General features: G+C 43.2%; 1 protein-coding gene and 1 pseudogene across 1 annotated transcript; one reads left to right on the top strand and one right to left on the bottom strand.

Moving 5' to 3' along the window:
• Nucleotides 1-7,694: 7,694 nt before the first annotated feature.
• LOC136519632 (histone H3.2) lies at nucleotides 7,695-8,251 on the top strand. Its single transcript, XM_066513021.1, has one exon. It carries the CDS (start codon nucleotides 7,695-7,697, stop codon nucleotides 8,103-8,105), a length of 411 nt encoding a protein of 136 aa, XP_066369118.1. The 3' UTR covers nucleotides 8,106-8,251.
• Nucleotides 8,252-10,033: 1,782 nt separating this feature from the next.
• On the bottom strand, nucleotides 10,034-15,565 carry LOC136519623 (uncharacterized; annotated as a pseudogene).
• Nucleotides 15,566-17,764: the final 2,199 nt, after the last annotated feature.

Genomic DNA, 17,764 nt, shown 5'->3' on the forward strand with positions numbered 1-17,764 from the left:
AAACACACGCCCCGCTTGTACCCCAAGCATAAGCAGGACCAACCCATCACCCTCCTGTCCTAGGTGTCTAAGCCACTGCCCCTAAGTCTCGGACTCAGTGCGGTGCAAGGACCTCCTAACCCAAAAACCACCAAGACAGTCGGTCCAGAAAGAGCCGGATCCATGACAAGAGAGCAATAAGTCTTCTAAGCGCCCATACACAATTACTTGCCTAGCGTCCATTACAACGATCGGTCCTTAACCGACACAGACAGGGAGAGCAGTGTAACCAAGCTATGCCCCGCATCCGCGACGACACAACCTCTTACACCCACCAATACCCAAACCATATCCCTGCCCGGTCACCATTTATCATTTTCACCATTTATATTTTCCAAGTGATAATAATACAGTAATATATTTCTCTATATCTCGAGAGTGACAGCCAATCACTCGACTGCTACCGGAGTCCTGTAGCATAGCATTCTACATGATCCTGTCATGCTAGTAAGACTCATAGGATAAAGATATATATATGCAAGTGAGTTTCAATCAACTCCTTAAAACTTAATGCACAAATATAATTTAAACTTCAGAGAAGTAGGGGTTATGCACCTGGGCTTGCCTGGGTAACATATATTAAAAAGTTAGTATCTGCATCTTCAGATCATCTACCATTAACTGAATAGAAAACCCATTGCATTATCTCCTAGAGAGAATATCATTACAGCATCTTTGGATTCCCAATCATCCTTCAATTGATCCGTTGAGCCATCATCATACCTATATGATATGCATTGATGCAAATGCGTAGATGTAAATAATCGATGACAGCCGAAATGCTTAGAAATCCGATTACGTCTCATAGGCTAACGAGATAGCTCTAACGATGGTCTACGTATCCATGTTGTCGAATAAGGCGTTACTTCCCAACAATTATTTTAGTTATACAAACCCAAGTTGTTTCTTTATTCCGTTCTATCAATTTAATCTTTACTCGACATAGGACATCATTATCTATCTAGCAAACTAATTATCCTAGAGCTATAACAATTACACTGAGTACCTAATATTGCTTGGAACCTACTATAGAAATTTCAGATCCAACACTATTACCAATTTACCACGAAAATTCCTACAAGTTCTCCTTTTAACAATATTAAGTACCTTAAATTAATTATATAGCTTCCAAGAATATTATCAAGCTATGTGCCCAAAATATATTAACAGGTAGATCATAATTTTAGGAGACTAACAAAATTGTTTTTATAATTTTTGGATAACTACATAAATTTATATTGATTTCACAAGTCCATTCCCGAAACTAATTTAGTCAAACATTTTAGAAAACTGAAGGAACTAGCAGCCCAAATTGGCCTAGTGGAGAATGGCGGTACCAGGCCGGAAGTGACACCCGACCGCCCTAGGCACAAACGGACCAAGGCCGGCAGCGCGACACTGCCCAGACATGCGCGCGGCCCAAGCAGCAAACGGACCGTTGTCCAGCGCAAGCAGGCCGACCCATGCGTGGACGAGCGTGGCCCAACGCGCGGTGGGGCGCGAGCGGCCCACTCAAGCCAGGAATCCGATCCAGCGTGGGTGGGCCATTGGTCCACGCGTGGAAACAGGCCAGACCAAGAGGGGAGGCCCATTGCGGGACGTATATTTTGCAAACGAGACCTCGTTGTCTTTCAAATTCTCATTACAACTGTTGACAATATTTGTTGCAGTCACACGTTTTGCATTTAGGACCCCGAAGTTACTCGTCTTCGCATTTCCTAGGTACCCGACCTCCCCAGGAACAGAGCACGACACTAGGCTTGCTGACCGATAGCCAAACCGAGCCGGAAGATGCTCGACGGCGGTGGGACGCCAGCCGCGAGCGGTGCGGTGCAGTTCTAGCATAGGGTCCGCGCGACCACATAGGACCGCAACGGCCCGTGGCAAGGGCAGCGGCGTGTAGGAGCATGTCTGCCTGCGTGCAGACATGCATGGCAGCAATGGCGCGTGCACTCTGGTGGACCTACGCTCTCTAGGAAAGGTGGAGGTGGCAAGATAGCATCGGGGGCTCACCGTGGATCCCGCTGAAGAGACGGTTGGAGCGTCTAGCTAGTTTCCCAAGTGAGCCACAGGTGCAAGGAATTGGATTGGGATTGCCCGAGCTACGCAAAATTAGAAGGCGGAGGCAGCTCATGTGCGTGGGTGACTGCGCAGTGGTGGCACACGTACGCGATGAGGAGGGCGCTGGTCGGGGGAGGCGGTAGCCTGCAGTGCTGAAAGCTCTAGTTTAGTTTTGGTTAATTGATGAACCCCTAAGTGCTAACCTAGTTTATCAAAGTGATCATGAGATTGGTAGCACTACTCCAAGTGATGAAGCAATGACGAAGATTATGACAATGGTGATGGCATGGTTATGATCAAAGGCTTGAACTTGGAAAAGAAGAAGGAGAAAGACTAAAGGCTCAAGGCAAAGGTATAAAATGTAGGAGCCATTTTGTTTTAGTGATCAAGACACTTAGTGAGTGTGATCACATTTAGGATAGATAGTCATACTACTAAGAGGAGTGAAACTCGTATCGAAATGCGGTTATCAAAGTGCCACTAGATGCTCTAATTCATTGCACATGCATTTAGGATCTAGTGGAGTGCTAACACCCTTAAAAATATTTGTGAAAATATGCTAACACATATGCACAAGGTGATACACTTGGTGGTTGGTACATTTAAGCAAGGGTGAAGGAGATAGAGATGAAAGAGGGTTAGTCTCACTATTTTACAACTGACCAGACGCTGGTCTCAGGGGGACCGATGCGTCCGGTTAGGCATGGTAGTGATAAACTGGCGTCGATCATGCGACCAGATGCTGGGCCTCTTACTGACCAGACGCTGAAAGGCAGCATTTGGTCAGAGCTGACGTAGTTGCAAAGAAATCATGGCAACTGACCGAATGCTGGCTGTGTCCGGTCAAGTGCGACCGGATGTGTCCGATCGAAGAAATGCGTCTCTAGGAGCTTACTAGAAACGACTGGATGCTGAGGTCCAGCGTCCGGTCATCACTTGACCGTTGAGATCGGGCGATCGATGTTTGAAGCTGATGACACGTGGCGCACATCGCACGACCGGACGCTGAGGTCCAGCGTCCGGTCAATATGACCGGAGTGTCCGGTCGGTCCGTGTTCAATGCAGTGAGGAGCCCAATGGCTCTATTTCATGGGGGCTTCTATTTAAGCCCCATGGCCAGCTCAAGCTCACTCTCTTGCACATTTTCATTGACATAGCAACCTTATGAGCATAGCAAAAGCCCTCACACTCATCTCCATCATTGATCCATCATCTTTGTGAGATTGGGAGAGAATTCAAGTGCATTGCTTGAGTGATTGCATCTAGAGGCACTTGGTATTCGTGTTGCGCTGCGGATTTCGCTTGTTACTCTTGGTGATTGCCACTACCTAGACGGCTTGGTGCAGCGGTGGAGGATCGGCACGAGTTGGTGATTGTTCGTGGCCATCTCCGGTGATTGTGAGGGGAGTTGTACCTTCCCCGGTGGAGTGCCGAAAGGTAACTCTAGTAAATTGCTCGTGTCATTAAGTTACCTCACTTGTGGGTAGGTTCTTACGATGTCTAATCGTGTGGACGAGGTTTGTAAAACACCTCTTAGCCGCCGAACCACCAAGTGTTGGTCGACACAACGGGGACTAGCGTGTTGACAAGCACGTGAACCTCAGGAGAAAAATCGGTTGTCTCTTGCCATTTGATATTCTCCCAGTGATTGGTTTCATATTCATCTTGCGATTGATTCATTCTTCTACACGGCGGTATAACCATCCTACTCACTCGTTTATATTCTTGCAAACTAGTTGTAGAAAGCTCTTTAGTGTAATTAGATTTGAGAGCTTGCTTTGCTATTTAAGTTTGCTTAGTGGAGCTCTTTAGAGTAGAAAGATTGAGAGCTCTTAGTGAGTAGTATCATAGCAAGTTGTGTGTCTAGCTATCTTTGCAACTAGAATTGTGGGATAGGTGGCTTACAACCCTTGTAGAGCTATAGGTGGCTTGCAACCCTTGTAGAGCTAGAGCAAATTTGCATTTAGCTTTTTGTCATACTAATCAAATTGCTCTAGTCGATTTGTAGATTTTTAAATAGGCTATTCACCCCCCTTTAGCCATATTAGGACCTTTCAAGTTCTCGGGCGCGGCACGGGCGTGCTGTGGAGCCGTGAAGGAGCAAGGAGGGCGGCGCTGCAGGCTTGCGCGCTCTCGCGGGGCGCCTAGGCGGCAGCGGGGCATGGAAGGAGCGGCGAAGGAGCAGCTAGTCGGCGCGAGTCAAGCAGAGGGAGGGAGAGCGGACTGGACCGTGTGCGCGCCATCATCAACATAAAACACGACGAGGGAGAGACATGGCGGCACGACATAGCGTGGCCGGCAGCGGCACGCCAGCGCGCACAGGGAAGTGATAGGACATGACATGGCCAGGGAAGGCAGTACCATGTGCTCATTTATAGACGCCCCTGCGCGATAGAGATGGCACACAAGCAGGCGCAGACATGTTGGGTGCTCGGCTCTGCTGAAACGGGCAGAGACAAGACAGAGGCGGACAACAAAGGCAGGCAAGGATGAGACCGCAGAAGCAGAGATAAGCAGAGGCACAACAGCCAGGCCAACTTCCATTAAGACGCTCTCTGAGAAAAGGCACGAGGGAGAGGGAGCAACGACACAACGACGGGAGTGAAGGACAGTGACACAGACAAAACGGAGCGCCGGGGTGCAGAGCCACGACGGAAGATGAGACGGTGCATAATTGCAAAGCAAGGCGAGTACGCTGAACGCCGCGCTAGGAAAAGTAAATAAAGCTGCTGCGCTATTACTCGTCTGTTACGTGCTTAACAAAATAAACCCGTGAGTACATATATATATCGTTCTATTTATTAATAGATTTTATTTTATTTATAAAAATTGCTTTTCATGCTTAATCTAACAGAACAAATCGTTCGTTAGCATCGTCGTTCGACATTCCTAAATATCTTTACGCACTGAGCCATTTGGTACCAAATTAAAGTATCTTGAGCGTGACTCTAACAGTAGGCTATGCCCAAGTAGCCATTTGTAGGCTTCCTCTCACCAATGGTGCCAAGGTATTCGGATGCATTTCGGTGTTGATTTTTTTTGTCTTAAAAAATACACGGTGGTTGTGGATATTGACCTCAACTGTATAAGGAAAATGCTTGCTCCTCTAATAATTTTTTCATAACATGACTAAATGTTAAAGGCTTTGTTGTTGTTGTTGTTTTTGTTGTATGACTAAATGTTCACTCGCTTACAAGTATCTCCAGCACCATTGCCAACCATTCTACAGCAAGCTCTTGAGTTCACACCTTGACGGCCAAGGCAATGGCAAGATCATTCAGTCCTATGGTAACATACTAAAGATGTGAAAATAAGCTTTATAATTTCACTTGTGCTAGCTCATATGGATTGTTCTAATTAATAGGGTTACTGAGCTTGGAGCTGGTGCGTGTGGCAAGGGAAGAGCAGGTTATGTTGCAGAGCCATTATTATGGTAAAACATCTGAGTATTTCACAAGATTCCTTAGCCTACTCATGATCCAATGTGTTATACAGTTTGCTACATAGGCCTATAATAATTGATAATTCTGTCATTTGAAATTTTGAAGCATATATACCATAAGATAAATGCCGGTTCTTTTAAAATAAAGTTATCCTTTTAGTTGTGGGTTAGATTTTGATATAAATGTCAATATGGTGTTGGTGGTTAGCAACCAACTCTTGTTTGTAAGTACACATCCATTATATGAATTGAGCAGTCAACTCCTGGGGCAAATACACATTATTATTTCTATCTGAATTCTTATTATCTATTATATGAATTCTCTCAAATATGTATTATTATTTCTCAAAATTTTTATTGTAATTCCTCCTTTACGAATGATCATTTTTATAGACACGTGCGTGCCATGACTACTAGTCTAGAAAAAATCCGAACAACTTACGATTTAAAATGGAGGGAACAGTAAGTACAGTAAGAGCGTGTTTGGCGAGACTTCATGTGCCTCAGGCAGTAGCTACACTTCGCACTATAACATCATTGTTCACACGAGCTCGTTCTCTTATCAAAATGATTTAAATGAATTAGGAGCCAAGAAAACCATAATTTGTTGCTTGTCTAGCGTTGGCTCCTCTACTATTGTACTACCGTGGAGCTAGCCCGAAGGTGCCTGGCCAAACGAACATGAAAAGTTGGAGTGTCACGAAATTACATTTTTTGTAACAGTGTCACAAAATTACAGTTAATCTGTGATTCCAGTTTAGGTCCAGTGGTAGCGCGGCATACTGTAAGCACGTGTACTCTCCCCTCAAAAAAAAAAAAACTGTAGGCACGTGTACTCAGGTTCCAGGTTCCCGCTGTGTGGCCGCATGCAGCCGTGAACAACCAGCAAAACCAATCCGACGCGGAGCTGCCAGATGGTGGTCTGCCATTCGCTACCATTCACCACCCACGGATCGCGATCCGCATGAGAGCCTGCCAAATCAATCGGAGCCCTCCATTCCCACGCGATCCGACGGCGCCCGTCCAACCTCATTCCCCACCGTGCCCCAAAATTTTCCGCGCCCCGAGCGCCAAATCCGCCCGCCTCCTATTTTATACGGAAAAAGTCTACTCCACCCCCTCAACTATGGAAGTTGGTCTACATAACCCCCTCAACTATGAAACCGTCTGTTTTACCCCCTGAACTTTCCAAAACCGTCTAATTTACCCCCTAGGCGGTTTTTCAGGGCGGTTTTGCTACAGTAACAGCGGGTCTGCTACAGTGACAGCGGGTTTGCTACAGTACCGGTGTTTTGAATTTTCTTTTTTTTTTGTTTATTTTCGTTGAATTTTTGAAAAATCATAGTAAATCATAGAAAAATCGTAAAATGAAAAATCTAATTTTATTGGACTCCACATGAGTAGATCTACACAGTGAATATATAATACGGTATGTTTTAGTACAAATTTTTTTTGTAGCTTTAGATTAATTGGAAAATCTAATTTTGTCTGTAATTAATTGGAATAATTCATAGCTGCAGCTTCTATGGTCCAATTGTGGTGAAATTTTTATGGTACGCTAATTATTGTATGCTTGAACTATAGTAAAAATTTCGTACTCATTGGACTATGTATAACTTAGTTATAGATAAATTCTAATTAATTACAGACAAAATTGGATTTTCCAATTAATCTAAAGCTACAAAAAAAATTTGTACTAAAACATACCGTATTATATATTCACTGTGTAGATCTACTCATGTGAAGTCCAATAAAATTAGATTTTTCATTTTACGATTTTTCTATGATTTACTATGATTTTTCAAAATTTCAACGAAAATAAACAAAAAAAAAGAAAATTCAAAACACCGGTACTGTAGCAAACCCGCTGTCACTGTAGCAGACCCGCTGTTACTGTAGCAAAACCGCCCTGAAAAACCGCCCGGGGGGTAAATTAGACGGTTTTGGAAAGTTCAGGGGGTAAAACAGACGGTTTCATAGTTGAGGGGGTTATGTAGACCAACTTTCATAGTTGAGGGGGTGGAGTAGACTTTTTCCTATTTTATACCGTCTCTTCTCGCCCCACTCCCCCACCGCAGCAAATCCAGAGCCCCGTCTCCATTTCAAACACCCGAGCAACCACTCTCCCTTCTCCCCAGCCCAATCCCCCGCGATGGCCCGCACGAAGCAGACGGCGCGCAAGTCCACCGGCGGCAAGGCGCCGAGGAAGCAGCTGGCGACCAAGGCGGCGCGGAAGTCGGCCCCGGCGACCGGCGGCGTGAAGAAGCCGCACCGCTTCCGCCCAGGCACCGTGGCGCTGCGCGAGATCCGCAAGTACCAGAAGAGCACGGAGCTGCTTATCCGCAAGCTCCCGTTCCAGCGCCTGGTCCGCGAGATCGCGCAGGACTTCAAGACCGACCTCCGCTTCCAGTCCTCCGCCGTCGCCGCGCTGCAGGAGGCCGCCGAGGCCTACCTCGTCGGGCTCTTCGAGGACACCAACCTTTGCGCCATCCACGCCAAGCGCGTCACCATCATGCCCAAGGACATCCAGCTCGCCCGCCGCATCCGTGGCGAGCGCGCCTAGGCTGCCGGCCGGATAGGTGGTGCCGCAGTCGCTACTCGGTAGCCTTTAGTTTGTGGTCGTGTGGAAGGAATGGTGTAGCAATCTGCATTCTGCAATGTCTGTCAAACCCTGTCAACCTCTTGTTGTCATCAATGGAAATCGCCTATCTTATGTGCCCAATCTTCGTGCTGTGTATGTATCATAGCGTTACAGTTTGATGGGTTTCTCACTTTCTCGTGATTGTGCGTGTTGTGAACTTTTCTCGACTTATCCCTACAATATGCGAAAGGGTTTTTTTTATTGGGGCTATCACAGTTCTCTTGTTGGACATGGGCAAGCCGAGCTCGCCGCCCTCGGCCTGGGCGGCCGCTCGCGCTCGCAAGCCCGGCCTCCCGCACCACGGTCCAACGCTGTGGTCGCAGCTCGCCTCCCGCCTCGCTGCATTTGGCCGCGCACCGCATCGAGGAGCTCCTCACGCACGCCATGGCTGACCACGTGGTGGAAGGCGCCCCAGCCCTTGCACGCGACGCGGACAACGTTGGCCGTGGTGGGGAACAAGAGGTCGGCGACCGGCACAGAGAGCGAGGCTGCGACGGGGAAGGGAGGTGCTCAGGCGGCTGGATGTACTGCAGCCCGCGGCCCTCCAATGGTGGCCAATGCTCGATCTGCGCCATGGACCGGTGACGACCATGATGGCCATGGAGCACGAGATGGTGGATGGCGCACGGCCTCCGTGACTGGACGGGACTGGACGGCGTCCAGGCCGAGGGCGGCGAGCTCGGCTACATCGTGCGCCGGCGGGAGGTTGAAGAAGAAGTTGATGCGTGGGACCCACACGTCAGCGAGCGGAGAAAGGGAGATAAAGCTGGGGTATTTTGGGACATACGAGAATACAGTAGTCTTGAGTCACTTGTGCGTGGGCCCAATACTGTCGAATACGTAGAAAATGACACGATTCAAGTTAAAGAAGAATTATAATGATATATTTTAGAATAGACGAATAGTAATGGTATTTTCCCTAAACTTGCAGGATTGTAATGGCCTCAGTAAAAAAAAACCCTATGCGAAATCGGTAGTTTGTTTTCAGTTTTCCTTGTTTGTAGAAGCATACTCTCTCCATCTCAAAAAGAGCGTTGATTTTTACTTTTAGATATTTTGTTTGACCATCCGTTTTTTTCAAAATTTTTGTATAAACATCGTATATTTTGTTATGATTTATTTTATTATTAAAGATATTTTAATAATAATTTATTTATTTTATAATTTATATAAAATTTTGGAATAAAACAAACTGTTAAACAAGTAAAAAAAATTTCGCTCTTTTTTTTTGGATGAAGGGAGTACTCAATTCTAGATCTGGCAGGTCAACTCTCGATCCATTTCAGCGAAGCTGCTCTCTTTTTGCTCCTGCCCTTCCACCTTGTGCTATTCCTCACTTATTTTGGGCTCTCTTTTCTTGTTTGGCCCAATTTCGTGCATCACTTCTGATTTTTTGATCGAATGGAATATTTTATTTTAGTCAGTATAAAAATTGTAACGTAGTTGCATAGTACTGTACTCTGCAGAACTGGAATAGCCCAAGTTGGAAATCGGTATTGGGCCTCTGCGCACTATAAACTTAATAAAGAATTTTCTACGGTATGGCTGAGATAAGCGTCCATGTGCTTCATTGAACTCATCAACAAAGATTGTAATTCGAACCCTCTCGATCTACAGTGCTTGGGGAGTTTGAGCCTTGGAGGACCCGTGAGATAATTGTTTGACCTCAAGTTTGATTCAACGGTACAGACGTTTTGTTTGATCGGTGAAATTGACAAAATCAGCGCAAATTGTAATACTCACAAAAAGATATTCTCATAGTATGAACTTATTTGGAGATATATACATATTAATACTATTTTAGGATGGCAAGAGAAATAAATTATTTGAAACAGGATGGCTCTTTCGAGAATTTGTAAGACCAGGGAAGAAGTTTATAGTGCTTATACTGATTTGTTGTGAGAGAAAAACACGGTTCATTCGTAACAATGTAACAACTTTATCAAAAACTAAAAAAGAAAACAAAAAACTACAAGGCTACAAATGATGAAAAAATATAACTGAGATAAACGACTCCTTTAATACAAGGTGAATGTAAGGAAAAGTATCAATACAGCAGTTTTGGTCGAATTCCAACAAGACTGATGAAGCTCATGCAATCTCACCTACATCACTTCTATTCTCAGCCACACTGCTATTACATAAATCAAACACAAGAAATCACCAAACTATCCAGTAACGATTCACCTTACAAATAGGCTAGTCAAAGGTTTTGTGTACATACATAAAACTCAGCCCAGTCTTGCTTCTCTGTGTAAAACCTGAAAAGAATATATTTAAATCAGCTTATTCAATAGTATAGTCAAACAAACAGATGCAATTACAAAATGCATGTGATAAAATTTCTGGGGACCATTGACAAATAAATATGCATGGAATGCTCCTTTAATCTTTACTGTTGAAATCAAATGTCTTTAGCAAGGGAGGTAACACAAATTAGCTTATTGTAAACAGATGATAATTTTGACTTAACTAAGTCAAAGTTTAATATAGTAGCCTGCATGCCTGACAGAAAGAAAATTATGTTAGACTTCTAAATTGACTAATTGGATGAAAAGTTTCTATGTATTTTTTTTTGTTAACTATACTATACTAGATTGTGGCCTGAATTCAAGTTAGTGACATGACAAGTGGTTGACTAACATCATAGTTCATGATAATGCATGGTATTTTTTGTATAATTGTTGTCACCAATAAGAACAACAGAGATAATTTAAATTCCTAAATTAGCAATACTATAATTTTCTATTCATTTTTCTAAGCCAGGCTGTAAAAGAACATAAATCTTCTACCTCTTCAGCAAACTTTATCAGGATTGTCGTCCTTGGCCTTTGCTGGCCTTCAATTGGCACAAAATGTGCAGTAACTACGGCAGGAAAGCCAGCATTATCTAATACACCCTACAAAAAGTTAGAAAGTAATGTTGATATATTGCTCCAACAAAATGATAAAGTCAGCAGTCACTAGTACTGGAATTTCTACCTTTACAATTCCCGCAACAAAAGCTCCACAGTTGAATGCTCCCATGTCTTTTGGCACAGAAATGAAACTGTCCAAACAGAAAGAATATCACATTTTAGACTTGTAGAGAAAGAAGTGCGTTATGAAGTACACAAAAGTTCACAAACCGGTTAACAAGAAGCTCCTTTTCACTGATCATGTATTCATCCTCATGTTCTGTTCCCTTCTCAAGTGAGTCAGCCACCTGGTTCATAATAAAGAACTATCAGAATCAACAAATAATTGTGTAAACAAAGTCCAGTGATGACAAGAATATCACAGGTTAACATCTACCATCAACCATATTAAGAGATGTATAAAATTCTTATGTAACACAGAGCCATAGTTTAAATGTGGAGACCAAACCTAAGCAAACTGACTTGAGAGAAATATCAACCCTGTAATAATACATATAATATATATATATTACAACTATTATCCTGCAGGTGTTTAGAAACATGCAACCACCCATATTAACTTCTAAGATGAGTCCAAGAGTACTCTTTGCATGCTACAGCACTGTAAGCATTGTTCAAAATATTCTATGAAACTTAATGATCCAGTCTTATCCTAGAGATGCCTGTACTAATGAGCATGCCTGGCAGTGTTCCAAAATGGCAGCCCTAATAAATATTTAAGTGTTAATGTATGACCACTGGTTAAACGGCAGCATCAGTCCGGTTAAGCCATATAACGACCACCAGGCGGGTAACTAAATGAATACTCCTTCCGTTCCAAAAAAAGTGCACTTCTAGGATTCTTGGAGAAGATCAATGTTACTTGAACATTACATATTTACCCCTATCAAAAGCTATTTCAGCATTTAACGGTTGCACTTTCGAAATAGAGAAAATAATAAAAAAACTACTATAATTAGGTGAATCATACCTATAAGTGCACTTATTTTGGGACAAATTTCAAATGGTAGAAGTGCACACTTATTTTGGAACGAATTTCAAATGGTCGAAGTGCACTTATTTTGGGACGGAGGGAGTACTACCAAAGCTTTTGAAACCATGGTATTTGGAAAGGGAACCAGATATTGGGAATATTTAAAAGGGGTGTGAGGCATAGTGAGTGGTTGTGCTAGTCATGCACAAAGTGGGGAACCAGATATTGGGAATATTTAAAAGGGGTGTGAGGCATAGTGCGTGGTTGTGCTCGTCATGCACAAAGTGGTATAAGCACCAAGCTCCTCAACAGAGGCTACAATTGGCTACAGACATTGCCATCACTACAGCTCATGACAAGCTATAAAGCAAGGGAAGGATAAGTTGTCATCTACAATCATACAAGGAGATTTTCACATGTTTTGTAGTATGAACAATACACAGGCAGTTTGCTATAGCATTGCCCATGTGACAGCTTACAACAAATCAGGGAATAGTATTATTGGTTTCAATGTTTCCTGTTCCTTTTTGGGTACTTGCTACATTTTAGGTATGCTCTTGAATGGTTCCCGTTTTTAGGCTTACAGCCTCTATGTAAGATCAATATTGCCATCACAAAGAAGCACAAACTAAAAAAAGAGACTTAGTCAATAGACTTCTTGATGCGGTGTAGCCGCTGTCATGGCATTACATGCCACTTGGGTTTGGGCGTCCATCAGTCATCTAGTCCATGACATTGGTTAGTTTACAATATAGGAGTCACTGATAGTAAAGCTTTATGAATACAAATTGTAATCACCCAATTGTGAGAATGAATAGGAATCAGAAAGACAGTCACAGGAAGAACATAATACCTTTCCAAACAACACTTTCCAAACAGTACTGTGGATGAATGATAAAATACCCAGAAGTCGTGTCTCTCGTCTATTTCCCTGAAGTAAAAATCTAATTATCTTCCAGACATGACTGCCTCAAACACAAAAGGTCTAGGACAAGAAAGCAAATAATATATATTACAACATGGAGATCATGTTTTTTTTTAAAAAAATGGAGAGTACTTGAAATCATTGCACATATTATACCAGATGAAACTTTTATCCTATAGAATTCAATGAAAACAGCTGGTGCAGTGACTCTACAGTTGTTATTATTCTATTAGTCCAAGAAAACCCATAACTATGTTTTATGCTAAATGTACAGTACTTGGATACTCATATATGATATATATTAGATTTTGAGCTAGAAAGAATTATCCAAGCAAAACTATTTTTGTAAAAGAAAATATGACTACAACATATTATCTTGCAAAAATGGAGCATCAAAATTGTTCCAGTATTTTACAAAGCTCATTATATAACCAAGCAAACAAACTGGCATCAAACCTTCTCCCTGTGACAGAGTAGTTCAAGCACCCTTGCACCAACAGCATAACCAGCATCCTCCAGCCTGTGCATGAAACAAAACAAACAGGTGTAGCCTAGAGGAATTTATAAATCAATTTACTGAAAGAGTTTATCTGATCTGGGTATAAGTTAGTAGCATGGGGTGACCACTAGAAGCTATACCCCATGTCCCCATATCAATCAAGGCAAGAGAAATGAAGGCACATGGTAGAAAATAACCAACCAACTTCAATACATATTCATCAAACAAGATCAGACAAGTATGTGCACAAAAGAGTTACCTCCGTTCCAGCTCAGTAATGTTGTCAACTTGAGTCTGATTGTACTGAACCAATTCAGAGAACAAGAATGCAAATGCACTCAAACTGACCTACAAAAGGCAAAATACACAATAAGCCTGTATGGTAAGAAAAAGACCATGAGAGAAATCAAACTTCCTAGAAAATTTAGAGATCACCAAGCATATCAGGAAAGCTTATCATGGTCTTTGACCTCTCATTTGCAAAATTTGTCAGGAACTAATTTAACATCACCATAAAGAAATAAGCATTTAATGTCTGGCCGTTAATAAGACCGTCACCGGTAAACCTTATGCTACAAAAAAATGTTATGGTCCGCAAAACATATTCCAGCAAAAAAAGAAAGAAAATCTAAGGTTGCTGGTTGAAATAAAAGGGTGAGACCACTCAGGCCCAGTGTCATAAAGTTTAGGCTTGACAGATTGAATTGTAATTAGAATGGATTCTATCTATAAAGAATCAATCTAATAGGAGTCTTAGGAGTCAATTTTGTTGCCCCTACAAATGTAGAGATAATGAATGAAATGTTAAGCTGACTTTGGGTAATTCTCCTCTGCCTTCTTGTGTCCCCACACCCCCTTTTCCCAGTGGCCGCACCTAGCAGCCGCACCCTCCTCTCACGTATCTCACCTACGTGGTTACGGCTCAGCCCTAACCACAAAAGCTCGTGACCATTTGGTATACAGAACCAGCTCTATTTCCACTGCAATGGGACCCAATTCTGATCTATACAACGAATGACAAACTGGAGGAAGAAGATCAAAACAGTGATGCAGCCTCTACTAGCATATGCCCGAAACTTGAGCAGTAGATGAAACAGGAACCAACCGTGACTCCTCCAATCTATGTTCCACAGCCAAAAAGGGGAGTAACAGCACCAAAGGGGCCAATTCAGATAGATCAGCTTCTGGTGGAAAGTGAAACAACCTCAGATGCATGGGAAGGAATAATAATGTGACGCCAGGGATCAGGAGCCACGGTGTAAATGCAACATGGCAATCAAAACTCCTATAAATTATTGTTTCCAGAGTACTATGGTAATGACAACCCCTTACCCTGGCTATATAGATGCAAAAACTTCTTTTATATATATCTCAGAAAAATGAAAAAAGAGAGATGTTGCTAGCATTCTTCCACCTGACAGGTCATGCCTTAACATGGTTTATGTGCCTAGAACGAGATGAGAGAACTGCTCCATGGTCCTTCTTTACTGCAACTACCAAATGCTTCAAACTTTTGCCAAGAAAGAACTCTCTGGAACAACTGTCAAAAACTCAACAGCTGGGATGACAGGAGGTATATACAGATCAATTTATAACCTAGATCTCTCAGGTGAAAAATCTATGACTGGCCCAACAATCAATGCTATTCACAGAAGAATTAAGAGATCTCTTGCATCTCTCACAAAAGTCAGGCTCTGCGGATCAGTTACCTTGCCACTGTTTGAACAAAACTGATCAACAGTATTCCATCAAACAAGTCCCGTGAAAATGCAACTACATCTCACACCACTGCTCCCGCAGGCTGCAAGACTTTCCTACAGATTACAGGCTACATCCCTAGTGCCTTCCTATTATACGAGCCTATGTGGGAGCAAGGAACTAGAAGGGATCGCAGTGAGATGCATGACAAAAAAAGATCGACATCTCGAGGACTAATCTAGGGAGGCAGTGCGTGCACAGATCGAATGGGAATTCAAGGCGGCAACAGCACATACCTCCTGCCTGCCACGGCTGAGGGGCTTGTCAAGGCACGTTGGCATACTGCTTCGCCTTCCCTACGCCGATCATTTTGCCAGCCCCTTCAAGCTGCAGATAAATTAAGATACAAGTTAGAAAATGCACCATGAACATCACATAATGAAAAATCCCCATACCATATTCAAATAAAATCATTATAGCCAATGATATGCATATCTAAAGACACCAACTGTTATCGAGACTTTTACAGTTCATGTTTCGACTCATAAGATTTAACAAGCCAGTTCATAGAAAAACATTTCAATTTTCTTTGGCTAAGACTAATCACGAGGGATGGACCCCAGTAGAGGACATGGATGTACACATAAACATCCAATATATTTTGCAGAACAAAACGAAGAAGAAGTTTGTAGGCATAATACATGTATACTGCACTTGGAATTGGATCAGATCAGATCCGAATATAGATAGCTTGGGTTTGGGAGCTCCGTTTTCCACAGTAGGAATGAAAAGGGGTAACCGCACCTAGTGGGTGCTCGTCGCCGGCGAAGGTGAGATCTAGGCACCTGGAATAGGGCGGCGCGGCGGCGGCGGCCCAGTCGGCTCCACCAGACAGCGCTCGCGACTAGGCGAGGGGAACGGCCTGAACGGGAGAGAATCAGAGAACCGAGGGACAGCGTGGGTGCGTTTGTTTGCGTGGACCAGCTGGGACAGTGCGCCCGTGGGCTGCAACCGACGGTGTTTGTTTGCGTGGAATCCCTCCCCAGCCCGGCCCGCACGATCATTAAAGCAGCCCCCGGCCAAGCCCTGGGTTTCGTTCCTCCTGGGCTCGCCATGCTCGGGTGCGTAAGGATGGCAACGGGTCGGGTTCGGATCGGGTGGAGTCTCCGTGCACCCAAAACCGAAACCCGAAATCGAAACCCGAATCCGCCCCGAAAACCGATTCGGGTGGAAATCCATCACCAAAACCAAACCCGCGGATACCCGAAACCCGAATGGATACCCGAAACCCGAATGGATACCCGAAACCCGCGGATATATATACACATATTCACATGTATAAACAAGAGGCAACAAATAATAAATATTTTCATGAGTCAACTTTAAATAAATTTAATAATCTAAGTAAACAAATTATTATTAGTATATTATAAAACATGAGTTTTAATTCCAAATGATTTATTTTGGATATCCATTGGATATCCACGGGTGGAAAACCAAACCCGAAACCAAACCCGATTGGTTTCGGGGCCCCGAACCCAAAAACCGTGGGTGAAAAACCATCCCTAAACCCGAACCCGCAGAACCCGAAACCCGCGGATATCCGCCCCAAACCCGATCCGTTGCCATCCTTACGGGCGCGGCGTTGGCCATTTCGTCCTCCCACCGGTTGGCCCCCGCGGGCTCGTGCGGGAGTGGTGAAATCTCCGCGCGCGGCGCTGCTAGGGTTTCCGCCTCCATTATCCCCTCCCTCCCTCCCCGCGGCGCTCTCACTCGCTCTCCGCTCTCCGTCCTCACTCTCTCCGCTCTCCTTCCTCGCTTCGCCTGGTGGTGTCGTGTAACATCCTCGATGTTAAAAAAATAATTAAGAAGGTGATTATGTCATCATTATGCATAATCATCACGCATCAACTCATGAGTGCATTTCATGTTTATATTATAGTATGCAAATGTTATTTTATGGAGTGTTTTATATATTACCTGAAATAATGTTAATAATAATGATTAGGAAACTTTGTGAATCTTGATGTGGGAATCTTTTAAACAAGTCAAATCCTTCCTTAGTAAAAGTTTTATAATTTTTGTTGCAATGCTTGGTGTGGACCTTGTTTTATGATATGTGTTGACTTGTATGGATGAATCAATTTCAAAACATTTGTGTTTAATTGGATTTCCGAAAACCCGAATTTCCAGCATTTAAGTTTACCCTGGGTAACCCAATTCAAAATCTAAGCATATTTTGGGGTTGAGTCTAAAAGCAAAAGTGTAGAGTTTGTCATGGTGTACAAAGTTGGTGTTTGGAGTTTTCAAAGTTGTTTTATAAAATTTGAAGTAATTTGAAAAGGCGAAATTCTTTAAAAGTCCCCTAATTGAATTCCAAAGTTCATTTCAAAATGTAGACCGAATTTGGGTATGGTTATAAAAGCAAAGTTGTAGAACTTTGAATTTGGAACAACTTTTATTTTTGGAGATTTTTGAGTTGCCACATAAATTTGGGAGTAATTTGGGATTCAAAGCGAGTGGCAATTATGTAAATTCGGTGAACAGTAACCGCGGAAGCCACCTGAC

The sequence above is a fragment of the Miscanthus floridulus genome, chromosome 18 (genome assembly GCF_019320115.1).
Source record: "Miscanthus floridulus cultivar M001 chromosome 18, ASM1932011v1, whole genome shotgun sequence".
NCBI lineage: Eukaryota > Viridiplantae > Streptophyta > Magnoliopsida > Poales > Poaceae > Miscanthus > Miscanthus floridulus.